The sequence below is a fragment of the Phyllostomus hastatus genome, unplaced genomic scaffold (genome assembly GCF_019186645.2).
Source record: "Phyllostomus hastatus isolate PE091 unplaced genomic scaffold, TTU_PhHast_1.1 phas_scaffold_182, whole genome shotgun sequence".
Taxonomy (NCBI): Eukaryota; Metazoa; Chordata; class Mammalia; order Chiroptera; family Phyllostomidae; genus Phyllostomus; species Phyllostomus hastatus.
The window spans coordinates 21,021,511-21,042,614 of NW_025334013.1; the positions used below are offsets into that span (position 1 = coordinate 21,021,511).

General features: G+C 55.7%; 1 protein-coding gene across 3 annotated transcripts in view; it reads right to left on the reverse strand.

Moving 5' to 3' along the window:
* Positions 1 to 413: 413 nt before the first annotated feature.
* Positions 414 to 21,104, reverse strand: part of TRIM62 (tripartite motif containing 62) — a 28,089-nt gene continuing 7,398 nt past the window's right edge. Inside the window, exons 3-7 of one of the 3 annotated variants that reach the window (XM_045860012.1) lie at positions 19,112 to 19,201; positions 16,736 to 16,831; positions 12,131 to 12,387; positions 11,242 to 11,357; positions 414 to 2,798 (exon numbers count right to left, since the gene is read on the reverse strand). In XM_045860012.1, coding sequence (XP_045715968.1) covers positions 2,248 to 2,798; positions 11,242 to 11,357; positions 12,131 to 12,387; positions 16,736 to 16,831; positions 19,112 to 19,201 — 1,110 coding nt within the window. In that variant the 3' untranslated portion in view covers positions 414 to 2,247. The other 2 variants (XM_045860014.1, XM_045860013.1) reach the window with 2 other exon arrangements.

A 21,104-nucleotide genomic window follows, 5' to 3' on the forward strand; every position in this document is an offset into this window, starting at 1 on the left:
CAGGCATGTGTCCTGACCTCGAATTGAACCGACAACCTTTCAGTTCACAGGCTGGCACTCAATCCACTGAGCCACACCAGCCAGGGCAAAAAGTACTAGCGTCTTGCCCGCTGACCACAAACAGGGATCTGAATGGGGTTATTGTAGTCTTAGCCATTGCCCTGGGTAAGATCTTTGCTGATCCCTCCTTCTTCCCCAAGGTCAGGCTGCCTTTGCCTCTTCTCTTTGTGTAGATAAGTCATGTCTTATTAATCTCATTTTTCCACTTCTGTAAAATGGGCATATACTATCTACCCAATAGGGTGCTTTGTGGATTACCCATGCACATTAGCATTACCCATGCTAATGTACGTAGACTGCCTGAGACACAATGGGTAGGCCTTTTTGTCAAAATGAATGAAACTGACCACTGATACCCTATAACTTTAATTTAATACAAATTTATCATAACTCACAAAATGGGCAACGTTTAAAATATTGCTGGGGGTGGCCCAGATTCCAGTAGATGAAGGGGTGGGGTAAAACCGAGGATTTCTTCTGCCCCAGGTGGGCCCCAGTGGGAAGCATTGTGAGGTGAGAGACCCCCAAGTTCAGCTAGTCTGGATCCTTTGGGATGGATTTGATCAGAGATTCCAAGTTCAGAATCCAGGCCCCAGGACTAGAAAGAAAAGCCAAGGCTGGAGAGACACTTCAGCTTGGCCCTGTAGGCCCGTCCTCTGGGCTCCTGCCCCTGGGCAGGACCAGAGCCCGGGAGCAGGAAACCTGGAGGCTCTGCTGGTGCAAAGCCAAGGCCTGGAGGTAGACTCCAGCGGCAAAAACCATGGATGGGTTTGTTCAACCTCCATTTGAACTTCCTTCTAGTGGTGGGTATGGGGTGTGTGTGTGTGTGTGTGTGTGTGAGAGAGAGCGAGAGAGAGAGAGAAATGGCTGAGGCTGGAAAAAAGAAAACTACATTTCCCAGACTCCCTTGCAACCAAGGTGCAGGATCTGATTTACAATCCCCCAAACAGAATCCTTCATTAGAGACCTGCATTTGGGAACTGAATTGAGTGAGAGAGCGGCAGGCCTCAGGACATCCATTTGCTGGCATGACGAGTAGCAGAGGGAGCACACTTCTGCAGTCAGCAGCTTCCTGCAGCCGTGGCTTCCTGCACACGGAAGCAGTGTTCCTGGTCAGGAGACATGATGGATCTGGCAGCTGGGAGCCATTCCGGGAAATTCAGCGAAGAGTCTGCTCCTCCAGCCCTTGCAATGATTTTTCAGAGCCGTCAGGGACCCAGTAATAAATCCTGTCTAATTAAACCAGCTAAAGCAGCTCTTGTTTTCTACAATGGGATCTTCACGGAGATAGAAGCCTGCTGAGAGTTCCCACCCAACAGCCCTTTCCAGTTCTCAGGTTCTGATGAAAACAGCTGCTCACTGCAGCGCCACGCCCCCCCCCCCCCCCCCACGCCTGGTCACAGAGGTCTGGCTGGACCCGTATCCAAGCCTCTTCACCTGATGATGCTTGTCCTGTAGCTGCCGTTAGGCTACCGGGCTCTGATCAGCCTTGAGGTGTGCCATTGTCCCACCATTAGGCGCGTGCGCAGGACGGTGGTGGTACAGTAACTGTAACATGGGCTCGACTACTGGGTGCCTTCCACAGGTCACAGCACTATCTCTACCTGCAGAGAAGGGGGGAAAGCAGGAACAATAAAGTTCTTGGTCCGGAGGTGGAAGGAGAGGGCACTTCTCAGGCCACCCTAGGTCCAGATACTGCCCGTGCTCACTGTGGGCTGGGGTCAAGGTTAAACTGGCCCATCACTACCTTGGGCAGGGGCAGTCTTAGGCCTGGGAGCCTAAGAGGGTTCTGAGTATCTTTCGAGCTGCCAACTATTGGCAACAACACTCTGACGTATCCTGAGGTTAGGGCATGTGGGCAGGAGGGAGACATAGGGAGACAGTCCCCTGCCCCTTGGAGGATGGGGATGAGGGTCGGGCAGGGGCTGCCCTGAGGAGAAGCCATGTCACATCCTTGGACCAAAGGTACATCCCCATCAAGGTCAGAGCTACAGAACATCAATGCTGAGAGAGGGCTTAGGAGTCTCGGAGCACAACCTCCATTTAACAGATGAGGGAGGCTGAAGGGTAAACGACGAGCCTGGGGTCTCAGGCTCGCCGAGCTGGACCGGAGTCAGGCCTCCGTCCCCTGGGCAGGGCTCTTGCTGGCGGCCTTGGCCCTGGTGCTTGCGGGTTCCTTCCGTTGCGCTAGATACGGACGGTGTTGATCCTCAAGGGCTGCACATTCTTGCCATTGGCGTGGCTCTGCCCGGGGCTGAAGTAGGAGCAGAGCTTGCCAGGGAACTTCTCACGGAAGGTGTACAGCCAGGACATGTCATCGGCGTTGTAGAAGATAAGCAGGCCTTGGTCGTAGTCCAGGAAGACGCCCACCTTGTCAAGCTTATCTCGGACGTTGAGCCGTGTCCAGGGCTCCGTGCAGGCGCTGTACTGGTTGCCATCGTGCATGACGATGCAGTAGAAACCGCGGCTCGGCTGGATCTGGATGCTGCCCTTGCGGCTTGCGGCCTCGTGTGCCAGCCCGATCACCCACTGGGTCTTCTCCGCCACCACCACCTCCCAGTAGTGGACGCCGCCACTGAAGGCCTCGGAGCCCAGCACCGACACCTCCACGTCGAAGCGCTTTGGCGAGTCCTGCAGAGGCTGTGGGTGCAGGTTGCCGTAGGCCACGATGGTGCAGTCATCTGACAGAATCAGGCGCTGGTGGGCGGTGCCCGGGTCCAGGGTCAGGGCAGCTGGCACTGCAGGGGATGGAGAAGGGAGACATGAGTGGAGGGAAGGCTGTGGACCCATTCCGTGGAACCTCCCTGAGGGTCAGGTTCTGGCTGGGCCCCGGGAGGATGTGTGATGCTGAATACAAGCCTCTCCAGCCTCAGCTTCCTCTTCTGTAAAATGGCAGGACGAAGGCTAAGGTCCTGCCAGACTTCAGCTCAGCTCGGGGAGCAGGGGCTCTGGCTGCTTGTTTGTTGCTGACGCCTGGGGCATGGCACATAGTGGGCACTTCACAAAAGTTTGTTGAACAAGCCAGAAATGAGGTCCAGAATCAGAAGGTTTCAGAGCTGGGAGGGAGCGGAAAGATTATTCGAGGGCTGGATAATCCCCCTAGGGCATGATTTGGAAATTTGTGGGGGGTGTTTGGATTGTCTCAAAGACAGGATACAGGAGTGTTATTAAAATGTCTCGAGTGAAACCCACAGGGCAGTCCTAGGCCACCCCACCAATAACTTTCAAATTATAATACTTTTTATGCAGTTTTAATATATACCGAGTATTCTGGAATGCAACTGAGGAACCACTAAGTTTTTGTTTCAAACTTCACTGAGAATTGTTCACATCTTTGGAATCTACATCTCTAAGAACAATGTGGTTGACTGATGTAACCGACCTGTTTGGGCTGCATCTGGGGCAGAGCGGTGCGTCTCCCCTGACTGCTTCGTTGTGTTTCCTAGTGTGGGTGTGAGCGAACATGTACACAGTGACATGCACAATAGTGTATTACAGTCTATTTCTTTCTGCTTTTCCTTTACATTGGAGTCAGAGTATATATGAGTACATATGTATGTATATGTGCATATATTATATATATACACTTGAAATTGTTAAAAGGTCATTCTGTCTTTGAGACATTACACGTTATTTGTTAGGAAGGTAGATAATGGATCTGAAAAAGCTGAAAGCCACTGATTCTGGGCCAGTTCTCCCATTTGACAGATGGGGAGACTGAAACCCAGAGAGGAGACAAGACTGGTCTCAGGTAACTCAGCAAACACCGGCAGAGCCGGGACCAGTCACGGTCAGTGAGGCCCCGCTCTGCCCTCCCTTCCAGTCTCCCTCTCGGCTGCTGCCTCCCTCCTGCTTGGGCCCAAGGCCTTCACTCAGAGTGTCCCCTCCGCCACTTCCCCTCTGCTTATCGTAACCATCCCCACCCCACCCCCACCAGGCTCAGTTCCAAGGCTGGTCCTCTGGGACGCCTTCCTGGGTACCCAGCAGGTGTGCTCCCTCTTTCCTCCAAGATGCTTTAACTTGGTTTGTGCCTCTCCCAGTACAGGGTGCAGTGCTCTGTGCCCACACTTTCCCAGGAGGGAAGGACTGTGCACTCTCCAGCCGCCTCTCCCTCGTGTGCCCAGCGCACATGGTGGATTTCTGGAAAGGCTCGCCAAACCAAACGGGCCCAATCTGTGTTGCTCTTTGGGCCGGCAGCACGGGCTGGGTCGCCTGGCTCTGTGCTGGCCTCGCTGGCTCAGCAGATTCGCCTCTCCAAGTCCCACAGACGGACGCTCGTCTGTCTACTCTTTCCTCCCCGAGGGAGCTGATGCCCAGTCGGAAGAAAGGGGACTGCAGAAGTGATCCTCCTTAGTGCGGACGACCATTTCCAGGACAGAGCAAGACGGAGTGGGGGAAAGGCAGGAAGAAGAAGTCCTGTCGCCACTTCTTTGGAGTAAAGAAAGGACTTCATCCGGCTTTCTGGCACCTTCCTCACCAGTGAACAGGGCATGGTTACACTTGGCTGGAGCACGACCCCTACTTCAGCCACTCCCGTTGGCCATGTACATGCACAGAAGGTCACTGCCTCGGTGATGGCGACTGTCCCCAGCAGGTAGCAACAGCCAGCCCTGAACTCTGCGTCTGTCCGTGCACCCACCAGCACAGCTGCCTGTTTGACACAGTGAGCTCCTTCTGTGAGCTCTGGCAGGAGTAACTTTTTCTTAAAGATTTTATTTATTTTTAGAGAGAAGGGAGGGGAGGTAGAAAGAAGGGGAGAGAAACACTGATGGGCTGCCTCTCACACCGTCCTTGACCAGGGATCGAACCTGCAACCCAGGCATGCACCCCAACCGGGAATCGAACCAGCAAACTTTCACTTTGAGGAATGATGCCCAACCCAGCCACACCAGTCAGGGCTGTCAGGAGTAAATTTAGTTTTGCGTTTCACACTTTCCCTTCCTGTTCTTAGAATTCAGAGGGCTGCACGGAAACAATTAGCCCTGTGAACAGAGGGGTCAAGGGAAACATGATTCTCTGTCCAGGCACATTGAAGAGGGGGAGCCACGAGAAGGAAGACGCTGGATCCGAGTATGAATGTGTTACCCTGTCTGCGGCCTGTCAGAATGAGAAGGCTCCTGTCACTCGGAATGTGGGAATTCCCACAGTGGGGTCAGGAGGTAAAAGGTGGAGAGGGGTGTAGAAAGTGTGTGTGCGCGTGTGCATGCATGTGTGTGTGTGTGGAGGGGGAGGAGATAAAGGAAGAATCTAATGAGACACAGATGGGGCCACTCGTACTGGCTGTGGAATGTGGGCCACACTCAGGTGTCTGTGGCATAGGGTCAGAGCAGGTACAAGGCCCAGGGGTGGGTAACAGCAGCTCTGAGTGCCCTGCAGGCATCTGGGCCTTTTATCTGAGGTGCCCAGGATGATTGGGGGAGACCGGCACACAGGCAGGAGGGCTCAGCCCCAGAGGTAGAACAGCACAGGCCACTTCTAGTGCTGCTGCGAGTTGGGGAGCGGCTCTAGGAGGCAGCCAAGTGGGCGGCCAGTGGTCCTGAGATTGGGCGGCACCAGTGAGCCCACGAAGAGGAAATCCTGCCCTGGGAGCCAGGTCCTGGGCACAGAAGCGCAGGGGGCTGGATGAGGGCAGGACCCACCATTCATTAAGTGGGCCTAGGGGTGGGGGTGGGGGAGTCCTGATAACAGGGGCAGGACCGGACATCTCAGCGCAGAGCCATGGCGGGGCCTGGTGTTATTAGGCAGAAGGTGTGGCCTGACTCTTGGGAGGCTTTTATACCCCAAAGGGTGGGCTGAGGGGCACCTCTGGGGCCTCCCACTTCATCGTAAACAGAGGGTCCTGTCTTCTAGCCACTCTCTTACCCTCCCTGAGGCTAGGGCTGACCTCGGAGTGAACAGCCTTCAGAACAGAGGGAGACCCAGAAGAGGACATGCGACACCTTTTCTCCCTTCTGGAAGTCAGGCCACCCCTCCAAGCATCCTTTATCCTTGCAGACTGGGACAGACCCAGGGAAACAAATCCAGTCCCCTGGGGTTTACTACTTTACAGGGCAGAGCTCTTTCCTAGGCCCAAGACACTGTTTTATAGAAACAAAAAGCAGGCAGCCCGTCTGGTCTCCAGGCCGGTTCTTGGTCCATTTAAGCCTCTCTGAGACCACAAGGTCAAAGGCATTCTGGAAGGAGCGTGGACTGTGGAGGCCCCAGGAAATGTCTCCAGGCCATTGTTAAGCACACAACAAGGAACCTACAGTAGCCCCAGCAGCACAGAAGCCCCACAGTCCAGCAGTGAGTATCCCGTGCCTCTGTTCTCAAGGACTGTGGCTTTGAGCATGCTCAGGCCCAACAGGACGGGAGACGCCATCAGCTCTTTCCTCTGGCCAGTCCTTTAAAAACTCTGGCCCCTCAGGCCTCGCACCTGCTCAGGCCCTCAGCTGCACAGTGCTGGCGTTTCAAAAACACTTCCCTACCCACTAGCTGGTGGGAATACCCCAGGAACGCCAATAACCATACCCATTTTTCAGAAGTGGAAACTGAGGCTCCAAGGAGAATTCTCTAAGGTCAGTGGCTTGCTCAAGTTGTCACTGGGGGTGGAAGAGCACTGGAACATGAGTTAAGGTCTTTTCTCACATGCTCCGCCCTTTCTGTGGCCCCAGGAAGCCTGTTCGGCAAGACTGAGGACCCATCTGGCATTCACGGTAATAAGGACAAGCAGGTGTCAAGTACTCACTAAGTTCCAGGTTATTATCACAAATAAGTGGTTTTATTTAACTCTCACGCCTACCCTGGGAGGTAGATCACACTTTCCCGACCCCTGTTTCACAGACGAAGACACAGGATCAGAGAGGGCAGTGACTGGCCCTGGGCGCACAGCTAGGTGGGGAGTGAGCGTGATGGAACCCAGAATGACTGGATTCGGATAAGCAGGGGTAGTTGAGAACAGGCCAGGGAAAAAGGGAGTAGTGTCTGGTGTCCTTGGGACAATGGCCACCTGGCCTGGCTGGGGAAGAATTTGATGCCTGAGAGCTGGGACAAGCAGGCCAGGCAGTTGGAGGAGGGTTTCCAATGTCAGCTGAGGGGTGGGACGAGGGGTGAGTGGTGGGAGAGGTTCCAGAGCAGGGGGTGAGGGTTTGGGGGGAGTGACAGGTGCTAGATAGAGCTCTCAGATGAGCCAACGGGGAGTCTGAGCTGCAAAGGGGGCACGCAGGGAGCTGCTAGAATCCTCGGGCTGGGTCCCTGGGGGTGCCCGCCCCTCCCATCCGGACATAAAGGGCCTTGGTGCTGGCAGAGGAGTCAGAATGACTTCACAGGCCCTGCTGACAAAAGAAGGGGCCTCGCTAACCAGATCACTGTTCTCTGAACCCCCCAGGGGCCTCTGTTCTGGCAGGACGTTCAGGGCACATGTTACTCTGCTCCCTCAGCCCCTCGCCTCGCCTAGTGCACGGGGAGCTTTCCCTGGGGCAGTGGCTCTCGACTGGGGCGATCTGCCTCGCAGGGCACCTCGGGCAGTCTGGGGAGAGGGACGGTGCGGCATCCAGTTGCGTGGAGACCAGGGATGCTGCCACACACCCTACCATGCATAGAACAGCCCCCCACAACAAGGCCTCATCCAGCCCCAAATGTCAGTAGTGATGAGGCTGAGAAACCCGCTCTGGGGCAAGCAGCGAGTTCCCACATCCACGAGCTCTCTTGTGGGAGAGCTCGGGACGGGAACACAAGCATCCCTGTTTCGCAGAGGAGGGCAGAGGCTCAAAGGAAGGAAGCAACTTGTTTAGGAAGGTGTGGCAAGTTCCTTCAGTCAACAAATGTTTATTAAGTCCCTACTTTATGCCAGTTACTATTCTAACTGCAGAACTGAGACAAGGACTCAATTTTTTATTCATTCATCAATAGACATTTACTGTGTTGGCTGCTGGGGATAGGCAGTGATGAATCAGACCCAGCTCCTGACCCCTTGGAGCTCACAGTCTAGTGAAGGAGACAGCCACAGGGACACTGACAAAGCAGTGAGACCAGGAAAGCCTAGGGCCACCTGGAGAAATCCAGGAAGGCTTCCCAGAGGGGGTGTTTATAAACTAAGACATAAAAGAGGTACAGGTTAGGCATCAATGACTGAGGTTTGTGTAGAGGGCTCCAGGCAAAGGGAGCAGCGTGTGTAGGAGTATGGAGGAGGGAGAATGTGGCTCATAGAGCCTCATCAGCCTGAGATGCCTGGACTGCCTCTGTGAGCTGTGACAGGGGTGCAACAGGCGGCACCTGAAGCAAAGAGAGCTCTGAGACCCTCTACCTGAGGGGCCTCCCTGGGTCAGGGGCTGGGGAGGGAACAGGACCCTTGGACGTGCTGCTTGCCTCCTTGCGTTATGCTGCTTCAGCCATGAGTGGCCCTCACCCTGCTGGGTTCCACTGTGGAGGTCCCTCCAAGGGTCGGAGCACATGGAGACCCCAGGCCCAGGAGGATAACCCAGAGTCCCACCCCGTCTGCTGGAAAACGGGCCTTTCCCCAACTGCTGCCCCCTTTCTGAACAAGGGCATGGAGCAGCAGGAGGTGTCTCTTCACTTCTGTGAAATTGGTAATGGCGCATCACATGAGGCCTTCCGTCACCTACGGGGGAGCCCCACCTCTGGCATTTATGTGCTTGGTGATGGGCCTCAGCCCCTCCCCATCCCTGCCCAAAAGCCTGGGTGTGAACACCCTGGGGTCATTCATGCCCATGCTCATGCCCTTGCCCTCCCCACCAGGGACTGTCTGGAGATACTTCCAGGCCCGCCCTTCCCTGAGCGGCAAAGCCCGTGGCTTTTGGCACTCAGTTCAAACATTATCTATTCAGTGATGTTCAACATCCCCTGGCTGCTCCCTACCCCGCTCCATCCAGAGCCCCCCATTGCCTGCTCTGGGCTCCCACAGTGCTGGGTAAGTCCCTTTCACGCATAGTCCTTGTCTTGCTGGACAAGGCTGTGACTGTGGACAAGCTCCTAACAGCTCTGTGCCTCAGTTTCCTCACCTGAAAAAATGAGGATAATAATAGTGCCTGCCTCTTGGGGAGAATTCCCTGCTACATCCCCGTGCCTTGCCCGTGAAGGACATCGTGCCAGACTCAGGAACACACAGGTTCTCTGCGGCCAGAGGCTGGAGCCTGCGGCCCCCGTGGGTTGTGTGGCTTCGGGAAGGCACTGAGCCCCAGGGCCTACTCACTCTGCTGGAAAACTGTTCGGACTTCTCCCCTCTCGGCAAACCTCCTTTACCCCCGTGTGCCCACCCTCATCTCTGACAAGGGCCTCCCTGCCTCCCTGCGGGAGGTGAAGCCTTCAGCAGAGGACTCCCACGAGCCCCACTGCTCAGTGCCCATTACTCTGCCTTCTCTGGGCTCCCAGCAGGTCCCGCTCCTGGGCCGTCACTCCAGTCACGCTCCCCCTCCTTCACCTTCAGTTCTGCCTTCTCCCCCTGGGTCTTTCCCATCATCCCACAGATACACTGTTATTTCTTCTGTCTTAAACAAACAGCTGCTGCCATACTCCCTGTCCTTCCCTTAAAGAAAACTCCCTGAAATCGCGGTCTCCACTTCCTCTCCTTCCACCTCCCTTGGATGACCTCCAATCAGGCTCTTCGGCCCTACTGCTCCACTGAAATAGCTCTTGTTAAAGTCAGCAAAGCCCTCCATGTCCCTAGACCTGGAGAACAGTCAGTTTCGGGTTCTCCCACCCTTGGCTTAGCAGCCTGTCACCACCAGCCACTCTCCTAATGGAACCACTTTATCCGTTCAGCCTCCAGGACGGCCCAGGGTTCCCTCCTTCTTCTCCGGCGGCTCCTTCTCTGTCTCCTTGGCTGGGCCTCCCTCCTGCCCCTGAATGTGTCAGGGCTCCAAATGTTAGAGTGGCTCCCTCTCTCTTCCACCTACCCTCACTTCCTAGGTGATCTCATCCGGGCTCACTCACCATGGTCCTTGTGCTGAGGACGCCAGCCGTGACCTTTCTCCTGCACTGCAGACTTGCCATGACAACCGCCTCCCCCACATCAGCACTGAGACACCTAACTGGCACCGCAAACCTCAATCTATCCTTCAGTCACCTCTGCCAAAATCGTCACCGGCTTCCTCGTCTTCGTTCTCTCACACGTGAGATCCAATCCTTTGGCAAATCCTGTCGCTCTCCCATGAAAGCAGATCCTAAATCCGATCACTCCTCACCACCCGCGCTGTCACGGCCCTGCTCCGAGCTGCCAACATCTCTCATCTGGATCACAGTAGCAGTCTCCTAACCCTTTTCCCAGCCTCCATCCTCGACCCTCTTCAGTCTCTTCTCAACACGGCAGCCAGAGAAATCCTTTACAAACCCCAGCCAGCTCAAGTCTCTTCACTGCCCCCAACCCTCCAGTGGCCCCCCTCTCACTCAGCATGAAGTCTCAAGTTCTCACACCGGTCTGCAGGCCCTCAGGGTCTGGCCGCTAGTCCGTGCCTCTCCTCCTCACATTGGCCTCCCTTTTCCCTTGTGCCACGCCAGCCACACCGGCCTCTGTACTGCTCTTTGAACACTCTGGGCTTGCTCCCGCCTCAGGGCCTTTGCACATGCTCTTCCTGTTGCCAGGAACGCTCCTCCCGGGGATGGCTACACAGGTCACTCTCCTTCCCTTAGGTCTTTACCCCCATGCCTCCTTCTCAGTGTGGCCTTCTAACTGCATTCCCGATCCAGAATCTCGATCCTACCTCAGCATCCCCGAGCCCGCTTCCTTATCCTTTATCATTACCTAATAAACTCTGCATTTTACTTATTTACTTTTCTATCTTACTCTCTCACACCTAGGATGTAAGATCTGCAGGGGCAGAGATTTTTGCCTGTTTTGCTCACTGCTGTATCTCTAGCACCTGGAGTAGTACCTGGTGTGAGGTAGGTGCTTTATATTGTGAACTGCCCAGGGCCTCGGTCTCTTCATCTGGAGAATGGGTATACTAACAGAACTTACCTCCTGGGGCTGTATGAGGATTCCTTGAGCTAAGTGATTGTACGTGTGCTCGGCATAGGCTCTAGAACACAGTAGGTGCTCAGCAAGGCACTCTTTGTCCCTTCGTCCTGCACCCTTGCTGTGTTTAGAGAGGGGAGCTGGGCTGGGATGCGCCCCATCTAGCCTCAGCCCCTGATAATCCTTGCTTCTTCCTGGGCACTCTCGTTGAGAGGCAGGCGGGGCCTTACCTGGGTGGATGTCCTGAAACAGGGACTTCCAGATGGTGTACTGCAGGGGGCCTGTGTACTTGGAGGTTGGAAAGTCTTCGTATGTCAGGTTGGTCTCGTGGATTTTGCCTTTGAGCCTGGAAGGAGAGCAGGAGAGCCGGCTGCATCGGGGGCTGGATTCCCGTCCCAACACGGGGGCCCTGCGGCCAGCCACCTTCCCGGTAGCTAACACAGGTGAGGTTGCGTGTGTGAAGTCTGCCGGACCCAGATTCAAGTGCCTGCTCGTACCGCTTTCTACCTCTTAGCTATCAGCCTCAGTTTCCTCATCTTTATAATGGGCCCTGTGATAGCACCTGCCTTCTAGGCTATACGGATTACATGGCATAACATACACAAAATGTTTACCACAGTGCTTAGCCATGGTCAACGCCAAATACATGATGGTAGTTATCAGCATGGATCATCAACAAATCCGTGATTAGGTGTTACTGTCATTAAAGGTGGCACCAGAGAGACCTGGGGTTGAATCCTGGCTCTCCTGACACGCCACATGAGGAGCCTCAGCCCACTGATGTAGCTTCTCTGTGCCTCAGTGTCCACATGTGTGACGGGGTTGATGGTGGTAACTACCTTCAGGAGGGCTATGATACAATAGCAATGTTATAAATAATATATCAATACGTACTGTAACATACATTTATAACACAAGTAATATACTGTATTATGTATATATAAATACATCAAGCCTTCAGCATAGTCTCTGGCACACGAAACATGTCCAATATATTTGATAAAGATTGGAACGAATGAATTCTCTGCTAACCGCCCCATCTGCCCCATCCCCACCACCCCGCATGGGCTGGGGAGGGGATACCCATCTGGGGAAGGTCCCTGACAGGCGGGCACTCACCTCTCTGACAGTGAGGCCACCCCGGCCAGGAAGGTGTGTCGGTCCGTCTCGGCCAGCCGCTCCTGCAGGATCTGGGCCCCTTCCTGCACCTTGCGCAGCTGCTGGCTGTAGCGCTGGACTTTCTGCTCAATGTCGGTCAGTGTGCGCGCCGTGTCGGCCTCCAGCTCCTCCAGCATGGCCTTCTGCCGCTCCCGCAGCAGCCGGTGCAGCCGCTCGAAGGCCTCGCTGATAGTGGTGCGCAGGCTTTTGGTGGAAGACTGTGGGGACAGCCGTCAGGGTTATGTTAGGGAGAGCAGGTGGGGCGACCCCTGGGTGAGAGGAGGACACTGAGAGCCTTAGCACTCGGAGAGGAAAGGGGGAGAGGACACGCTTGATGGGGGCAGGGGCGTGAGAGAAGGTACGGTGGTCCGAAATGACTCCCACGGCCAGGCGCAGCCAATGATTCTGTGCGCCCCATTAGGAAACTAATGGGGTGGTCCAGGTGAGACAATGAGGCATGAACGGCAGGATCAGCAAAAGGACATACATGTCTTGAAAGACATTTAGGGTGTCAAAGACACCTTTGGCCCTGGTGACCACCTGGCAGGCTGCAGTGAGGAAGGTGTGAGGATGATGCCCGATTTCTGGCTCGGGGGTCAGAGGGATGGGAAGCCGAAGCTGGTATAGGGGGCGGGGAGAAAGTTGTGAGTGTCACCTGGGATACAGTTGAGTCTTTACTTTTTAACCAAATCACTCACGGGCTCAAACAAAGATGACAAATAGATGACAGATATCAGAAGCTTTAGAAACTGCAATACGCGGGGCAAACCTCGGTGGTCACTCGCCCCGTCTGTCCCACCACCCCTGACACCCGCTGGCCAAGGAAGAGCAAGGGCAGGGCACAGGCTTCTGTGCTCATCGCGATGGGGAAGCACCTAGCCCTGGGTCTGGAGCAACCTCAGCTGCCTGCTGTCTGAACCTGAGTTCTCTTATCCGTGAGAGAGGGAGCACAACCACACTGCAGGGTTACGGTGCGGGTTAAGTGAGGGAACGCTCACCACATGCATGGCATTGTTCGAGGTTCAGAGAAAGAGCCTGCCAATTAAAAAGGCATCAGTTCTAACGCATCCTGGAAGTCTTCACTGACAGCTGGCTTCTGAGCTGCAGCCCGGAGGATGAGCGGGATGTCAACCGCGGGCGAGGGAAATGGAAAGAGGGGCCAGCGCGAGTCAGGATGATACACACAGGGCACGGGCGTGTGGCCCGGCCACAGCAGTGTGTGGGGCCTGCCTCTGCGATCTCACTTTGTGGGATTCTGGCTGGGAGTTCACAGAGTCAGGCGTCCTGCGGTGCGCAGTGTCCAGGGCTCTGTGGGAGGCTCCACAAAGGCTCAATTAGGGCCAGTTCCCTCCCTGTCTGGGCGGCCGGCCTGCAGGAAGAACTGCTGGCAGTGGGCCAGCCTCCCTGCGCATGCCCACCCAGAGCGCCAGGCAGACAAAGGGGTGGGGGGGAGGCTGGGGAAGAACAACCAGGCTGCCTGTGGCCTTCCTGAGCCCCTCACTCAGGGCGGGCAGAGGCTTCTGCAGTGGCAGGTCGCAGACAGAGAAGACGGGGCCTGCCCTTCGGGCACCATCGTCCGCTGCCCTGCAAAGTTCCCCCAGTCCCATGGCCGCCCCTTCGACTCCCCCCTCAACCTCTGTGTAGCAGCCTTTGGCCCATGGGGGCCCCCTCTACTAGCTGAAAGTTCTGGTTTGCCTCCCACCTCTGTGGTTGCTCCCTCCCTGCCACCCAGGTTCTTCGGGGTGTGCCTGGGGCAGCTCCTCCCCTTCTCATCCCACGTGTCCTCTCGCACTGCCGGCTCTCCTGGCTTTGAGGATGGCTCCCATGTCCTGTCCTTACTGTTAGCCTTCCGCATCTCCTGAGCACACATTCATCTTTCTACCTGCCTCTTCCACACATAACCCGGGACCCGGAGGCCCTCCAGTTCACTCGGTCCAAAGTCAACTCTGTGTCTCGGCCAACAAACTCACTGCCTGAGTGATCCTTCCAATGCGTAAACTGGGTCACGGCCAGTTCTGCGTCTGGGGGCCTTTCTTGGCTCCTGGATGACTAGTTAAGTTCCAAATTCCTTAGCCTGGCATTTAGAGTCCTTAATTAATCCTATCTTACCTCTCTAGTGCCACTGCATTTCCATTCTACCTGCCTAGAGTGGACACCCCAACAATCATTTATTCAAAAGCTATCTCCTCTGTGACACCTTCCTTTACTTTTTCAAGCAGTTACTTAAAAGTTCCCAGAGCATTTTATAAATACTTAATGCGCTGTCCCACGGTTCATGTGGCTCCCGGCTAGATCAACCCCCCTGCCCTATGGTAATGATGTCTTCCTCGGCTCTACCCCTCAACCACCCCCCCACCCCCCTCCATCCCAGGGCTTGATGCAAGGCTGGTAGCAGCCTGAGAGGTAAAGGAGTGAAGGGTCTTGCCCAAGACTACTCTACAAAGGTGGGTGCAAACTCCACCTTATTTCTAGGGGGGAGCCCAGGATTCCCCAGAAGAACAGAGGATGGGTAGGGAAAGTGGGAGAGGCAGCTCTGAAGTTGAACATCTGGGTGGCAGCCACCCCAGGAGACCCAAGCATGTTTCCTGACCTACCCGGTTTGCTGATCACAAAGCCAAGGATCCGGCTGAGGTTCTCCCAGCACGAGGCTGGGATGGGCACTAGGTTCTGACAGAATTGGAACATAAGCTTCCAATTGGCCACTGACTAGCTCTGGGACCTCAGGCCAGCCCCTCCACCTCTCTGTGTCTCAGTCTCCTTGCTGATGAAATGGTGATAATAGTTTCTACCTCAAAGGGTGTTCCCACCCACCCCCTCATTTGTTCGAGGACTATTTCCTGTGTGGGAAGCACCGTGCTAGATCTGGGGAGTCCTGTTCTTGTGGAGGTGGTGTGCTGTGCGGCAATGCATGGGAAACAGTTTCTAGCAGAGGAAGGTTTATCCTAATGGGTGTGTCCCAGTTACGTTAGTTCTTTCTATGGAAGAGCTACCCCATCGCCCCCGCCCCCCTGCCCCAGTAGTCCCTTCACTGCTGAGGCTGGGAAAGAAGCCCCCGCCCCAGCCCACCACCTCCCTGGGAACACACTGGGGCTTGGAGGAGCTGGGGCCATTACAGAAAAACACCCTGCCAAGAATGCATCGCTCAGGCAGAGCCGACCAAGGAAAACACTGGGCCTGGGGAGGTCAGACAGACCCTCCGGCTGGGCCACTGGGGGAGCAGGCGCCGCAGGAAAGCCGAGTCAGGCACCAGGTGAAATATGACCTCCAAAGCATCCATAGGCATCTCTTGTATAAACACCCTGGTCCAGACAGGAAGCAGGGCTGGGGGAGCTGGAGGGGAAGGTGGCCCCACAGGACCCCCCAGAGGTAGACAGATGGACAGGAAATCAGAGGAGGAAGAGGTCAGTGGAGAAAAACAAGGAGGGGGATGGAGAAAGGAGAATGCTGGGGAGAAGAAACAGACCATCACATTCCCACCTCATCCAGACAGAGGCTTCCATTTGCTTCTCTTTTCGAGGAAGGCATAGAATCACCAGGCAGATGGGGAAACTGAGGCTGTGAGAAGCAGACAGGCCAGAGTCCTGGCACTGTTTCTCATCTGTTGCCTGCGGGGGGTCCTGCCCGGAGGGTCCCTCTGGAATGTTCTCTGAAGAAATGTGTGAGACCCCACAGCAGGTCACCACGCCGGGGCACAGATCTGGATCTCCCATGGCCTCCTGGTGCTCCAGTGTGGCCTCCCCAGGCCCAGAGCATTCCTAACGCCCCGCTCCAGCTGCTGCTGGCTGTGGCGCTCCTGCCGATGAAGTGCAGCCAGAGTGAAATCACCTGAGAGCCCAGCAGCTGGGCCTGGGTCCCCAGTTCTTGGTCCCAGAAAGACGGGCCAGCAATCAAAGCAAGCCTTGCCCAGTTAGTGAGCTGTCTGTGAGGGGAGCTTAGAGGGAGCACCTCAGACGTGCGCCAGGATCCAGAAGCGAGCTGCGAGGAGCCTGGCAGAGTCCGCACTGTACGGACAGGAACTCCATAAAAGTATGCAGTTTTCTGCAAGTCACACAGTGAGTGAGTGGCTGTCTCAGAACTCACAGCCCCCCTCTCAAGTCAAGAAAAAAGGCTTTTTTTTTTTTAACCATGGTAGCCAGAGACTGCAGGGTTTGACCCTATTTTTCAGAATCCATAAGCCCATGGCCGGAGCTTCAAGGGAAGATGTGTTTAATGATGCAAGAGGGGAAAAGACCCCTGCAGGGAGCCAGGATTTTCCCCAGGGTCCCTGGTCCTACCTCTACTTCCACCCAAAGAAGGGAGAAGAGGGCCCACTCTTAACCTAAGCGCTAAACCAAATCCTTGACCTCAGTCACCCTGGAGTGAGTCCCACCCCGTTCATCTTTGCTGAAACTTCAACCTCATTTTCACTCCCACAGCTCCGACCCTTCCACTTGGAGTTTGGCCCCTCAAAGCCCCGCCCCCACAGTAGGCACCAGCCTCTGCCCCTCTCTTTCCCTGCTGGCCCCGCCCCCAACGGAGCCCCGCCCCATCCGGCCGGCTCCACCTCCGAGCCCAGGCCTGGCTCACCTTGGTCTCCGCCAGCTGTCGTTTGAGGAGCTGCAGCGCCTCTGTGTGCTCCCGCTCGCTGTCCTGAAGGGCCTGAAGCTGCTCCTTCAGCTCCCTCTGCGGGGGAAAAAGCCCCAGTTTACAGGGGGTTTACTGCCAGTTTCTGTGATGTGAACGCTCCCACCCAAGCCGGTTTCAAGCTCTCAACAGGAGAGGTCACAGGACACCACCCGGCTGCGAAGAGGTTTGCATGGTCAGCTCTCGGGAACCGGTACAAACTGGCTCCAGCACATCACTGCCTCGGGTCCTTTCCTTTAGACTTATTATTTTTTTTGCATGGAGGAGAAATACACCGCCATCTAATTTCAGCTCCTTTTAGTCAGGTCTGGATTACTCACAGCTGAAAGTCATTCCTGATTGATTCCTGTGCATCTGAGCCGCTGGAGCAGATGGATCTCATAAGAGCTGCTCAGGCCCTCCCTGGCTGCCTTGGGCCCGTCCAGCTCTGGACAAGGTCTGGCGGAGATGCGTGTTTGAGGAGGTGGGCCCAGTGCTGCAGTCTTCCCCACTGGTGGTCCTCGTGGGTCCGCAAAGGACCCAGCACCCCCAGGTGGCTCTTCAGAGTCTGAGAAAACTGCCCTGGAGGCTGTGTTCTGAACAGGGCCCCTGAGGGACTGGACACATTCCTTCCCGCCTTCATGGCCAGCGAATAGGGATGGCAGGCCTGTCCCTTCCTCTTGGACCCCAGCAGCACTCGAATGGGGCCCCACATGGTGCTGTGTCAGGGAGAGTGATGAGGGACAAGTTCCAACCCATGATGCTTCAGGAGAGGTGCAGAGGAGTTGGGAACACAGCGACACAGACATTAACATCGCAGTGAATGCTGGAAGTACAATATTAGGGGACTCCCAACCTACCCCACCATGTTCCCCATCTCAGTGAAGGGCACCCCACCCCCCACTGCCAGTGAAGCCAGAAATCAGGGAGTCATCTTTGACACTGTTCACCTACCAATCCAGTCTTCAGTTTGCCCTGAAATTTGTTACCCACTCTCTATGCCTTCTGCCATCACCACCCCCACCCCTTAGCCCCCCTCCAAACTCCTGGGCTGTGGCCCCAGGTCCCTCCCTGCCCCTGTACTTTCCAAGTGCGCCCCCCCCACCCCACCCCATCCCAGCAGCTGGAGGGATTGTTGTAAAGGGCAGATGTGTCCATGTTTCTCTCCCTGCGCCTTCTGCAAGATCTCCACAGTCTGGGAAGAATAGCACACGTCGGAACAAGGTATTCAAGGCCCTTCACCATGGGCCCCAGATTTCTTTTCCAGCCTTATCTCTTGGTCTAGACCTGCACGGTGCAATACGGTAGAGGTCTACTAGCCACATGTGTCTGTTCAAATTAAAACAAAATCAAAACTAAATAAAATTAAAACTTATGTTCCTCAGTTGCACCGGTTGCACTGGGGTGCACGTTTCAAGTGCTCAAAAGCCACAGGTAGCTCGTGGCGTCAGCATCAGACAGCACAGATGCATGGCACTCCCACCATTCTAGAAGCTCCTGGACGGAGCTGCTTTAGAGGCACTAAGCACCCTGCTTGCCGTCCTCCAGGTCTTTGCACCTGCTGTTCCCTCTGTCTGTCTGGAGTGCTCACCCACATTGTTCTTCACTTACTACACTCACGCCCATCTCTTAAGACCTAGAGTAAATGTCACCTCCACTGAGAAGTATCTTACACTGTCCACACTGCCCTAGGCACTCCTTCACTGGCACCATGGTGGCACATGTGGCATATCCACTACAGAGTGACCTGTCCATCTCCCCTATGAGACTGTGGGCTCTGGAGGGCAGGGCTGCATCTGCTCGATTTTCGCTCTCAGTACCTAGGACAGGGCCAGGCACAGAGTGATTTCACTGTGAATCTGTCCAGGGAAGAGGCTGCACAGATCTGAGCTCACCTCCGGAAGGGTGGGAGGGGAGAGAGTCCCAGGCAGGCAGCTCACCCCAGGGGGGCTTCCCAGACTGAGGGAACAGCTAACTTAGGAAAGCCAAACCCTGGAACTCACAGAGCAGGACTAGGAGGCAGCCTGAGCTTTGCCTCCACCCCCTCCCCGCCCCCTTTCCTCATCTCCTTCCAGGCCTGGGATCAGACCTGGTCAGGAAGCTGGCTCTGCCACAGGCTCGCTGTGTGACCTTGGGCACGTACCCCAACTCTCTGTGCCCCAGCCCCTCATCTGTGAAGTGGGGATAACAATACCTCCTATGGTTGGGAGGGTGAAATGAGATGAATACCAGGAAGCATGTAGCCTCACAGGCCAGAGCTTGGCATACACTGAGCGCTCAGGAGATGGAGTGCTCACCATGTCCCAAGTGAGGCTTTGAGTCACTTCTCCACATCCTCACCCCTTGCTGTGTCCAGGTGCCTCCCTGCGTCCTCAGGCAGCCAGGGCAGGAAGGAGCTCCCGGGACCATCTGGTCCAGCCCCCTGGATTTCTGAAACAGGAAATTAAAGTCCAAGAAGAGGGACCAGGTGGCCCACAGCCACATGGATTGACACAGGAGGACCAACCGGGTAATTTACCCCTAGCAGAGGTCTGAGAAGAAACACGAAGCTATCAATAAACTCCTAAGTGACAGGGCTAACCGGGGGGAAGGATTGTGGCACTGCCAGAGCTCAGGACCAGACGGGCTGGAGGTGGCGTGATTGGGGTTTGAATTTCACAGGCGTCATGTTATCTAATTCTCACAAGCTCATGAGGTTAGTGCCTTATCACCTCCGTCTCACAGAGGGAGAAACGGAGGCTCAGAGAGGTCATGCGGCTGGCCTAAGGTCACTCAGCTCAGGAGGGGCTCTGAGTGACTCCAAATCCGTGCTGGAAGCCCTTGGCTGCTCTGTCTCCCACTCAGTTCAACACAGCATCATGTCTGGTCACCCACGGTCAGGCCTTGGGCCAGCCACTCCAGGGGCTACAGACACAGTCTTGCCCTTGAGGAGGCTGCAGTTGGTTGGGGAGGCAGAAACGTGAATATGAAGACTCCATGGGAGAACGGAATAAACATGGTGGGACCACCTAGGAACCAACCCAACTGGCTGCCACCACCCGACTGTGTTTGTGACACCCTCCCTCCACCTCAGTTTCCAAATCCGTGAAGCGCAACTAATAGCAGTGCAGGCTCCACGGGATTGTGCAGATTACATGACGACCTAATTCACGACCCGCCACGATGCTCAGATGTGCTCTGTTGCTCTTAGCTGTTGTCATTATCATCACGGTAATTACAATTATATGGAAAGTAGGGGCTCAGACCTGGGGAGCTTCCAGGAGAGAGTTTATTTTTGGTGGAAGGATCAGGGAAAGAGGTGGGCAGGGTTCCTTCTAGTCTCCAGGGTAGGGCCCAAGCGTTTCGCTGGACAGGACTAGTCAGGCAGGGGCACACCTACCCGGTGTGTGCAGGATGTGGGGGCAGTAAGGGACGGCAGGAGCCAAGTATGTGGCCAGGGGCAGTCACAAGCCGAAAGGCCATGAGGCCGGCTCAGGTGAGCGTTGGGGGCGTGGAGAAGGCCTTGAAGGTCAGCCTGGGGGAGCTGGCCTCTGCAGGGGCCAATCAGAGCTGAGGCAGGGCAGGAGGAGGGGAGAGGAGGAGGCACCTGCAGAGGGCAGAGCCACAGCTCTCCACCCCTTCCCCCAGAGAGGGGACGGAGTCAGGGCTGGTGCAGACCTGAGCACACAGTTACACAAAAATGTCAGCTGAGAGGCTCTGGGGCTCCCGAAGCCTTGGAGAGGCCAGGGCTGGGACAGCAGCTGGGTTGGACAGAGAGCCAGACCTCCCCTCCTGCGAGGCCACCCTCTCCCAGCCCAGAGGACAAGGCTGCCTCAGGAAGCCATCTCCCCTTGACTTCCCCTTGACTTCAGGGACTCTGCCCCCTCACCGATCAGCGTAGCCCAGTGGAGGCAGCATGAACTCTGGCATCAGAAAAGTCTGGGTTCTAATCCCAGTGGCACTTCTTTCCTTTCTCAGGGCCCACCTCTTGCAGCCCTGTCATCAGATGGGGATAAGAGCCATCACGAGGCTGTGATGAGGATTAAATGAGACGGCACCCATGAAAGGGCCCAGCATGGTGCTGGCACGTCGGAGGTGCTTGAGGCCCTCTCCCCTTCTCCTTGCCCTGGTACTGCTCTCTCTTCCCTTCTCTCTCTTCCCTCTCACCCAAGGATGCTGGAAATCTTCACAGGGCAAACTGAACTTGCCTCTCCTTTTTCCTTTCCTCCCAACCCTTCTTCAATGCCCAGACTCCCTATGCTCCTACTCCTCCCGACAGATATGAACTCTTGTATATCTTGTCTGTCTCTGAGCTTTGCCGCCTCTGGCCACACATCCTGGCTGCTCCCCCAGC